This window comes from Myotis davidii, unplaced genomic scaffold (genome assembly GCF_000327345.1).
Source record: "Myotis davidii unplaced genomic scaffold, ASM32734v1 scaffold244, whole genome shotgun sequence".
NCBI lineage: Eukaryota > Metazoa > Chordata > Mammalia > Chiroptera > Vespertilionidae > Myotis > Myotis davidii.
In genome coordinates, this window is record NW_006294993.1 from 1,066,111 (window position 1) to 1,066,731 (window position 621).

General features: G+C 64.6%; 1 protein-coding gene across 1 annotated transcript in view; it reads right to left on the bottom strand.

Moving 5' to 3' along the window:
• COL9A3 (collagen type IX alpha 3) overlaps positions 1 to 621 on the bottom strand; it is a 30,970-nt gene that overhangs the window by 21,239 nt on the left and 9,110 nt on the right. Inside the window, exon 12 of the mRNA XM_015567671.1 lies at positions 23 to 76. Coding sequence (XP_015423157.1) covers positions 23 to 76 — 54 coding nt within the window. The remainder of the gene's footprint in view (positions 1 to 22; positions 77 to 621) is intronic.

The following is a 621-nucleotide window of genomic DNA, read 5'->3' on the forward strand; positions in this document are numbered from 1 at the left end:
GGACAGGCCGGCGGGGACTCACCGGCTCTCCCACAGGCCCGGCCCCTCCAGGGACTCCTTTGGGACCAGGTCTGCCCTGAAAGACACACAAGCCACGACCGTTGGAACTGAGGCACGTCCCTCCCCTATTGTCACAATCGCTCCCCGGTGACCTGGGGCGGTGGCCCTGGATGCCAGGTGTTGTGCTTGGGTCAGGGAACAGCTGCGTTGGCCAGTCCCAGTGCAGGGCCCTCAGCACGGACACTGCCATGTTGGGTGGCTGGCTCAGTCCAGGAAAGAACTGGCTAGTGTCCGCAGGCAAGTGCCAGTTTGGGGAGGTCATCCCATGGCCGGATCTCCTCTCTGCTTCCTTGTCTGCTGGCTTAACACCGGAGGCGCGGGCTCTGTGTTACTTCATCTTGCAGCTGTGCAGCTTGGCACAAGGCCAAGCACTAGTGCCCAGGCCTCTCGGGGGATGCGTGTCCGTGGCCAGAATTTGCACCCAGGAGCCGGGTCCTATGGCCCCAGCCCGCTGCTTCGGGGGCAGGGGGCCTTGTCAGGTGACCGTAGCTTCAAGGAGCTGCTGGGCAAATGGGGTGGAGGCTCCCAGGCAGGCCAGGCCCCCACCTGCCCAGTGGCTCA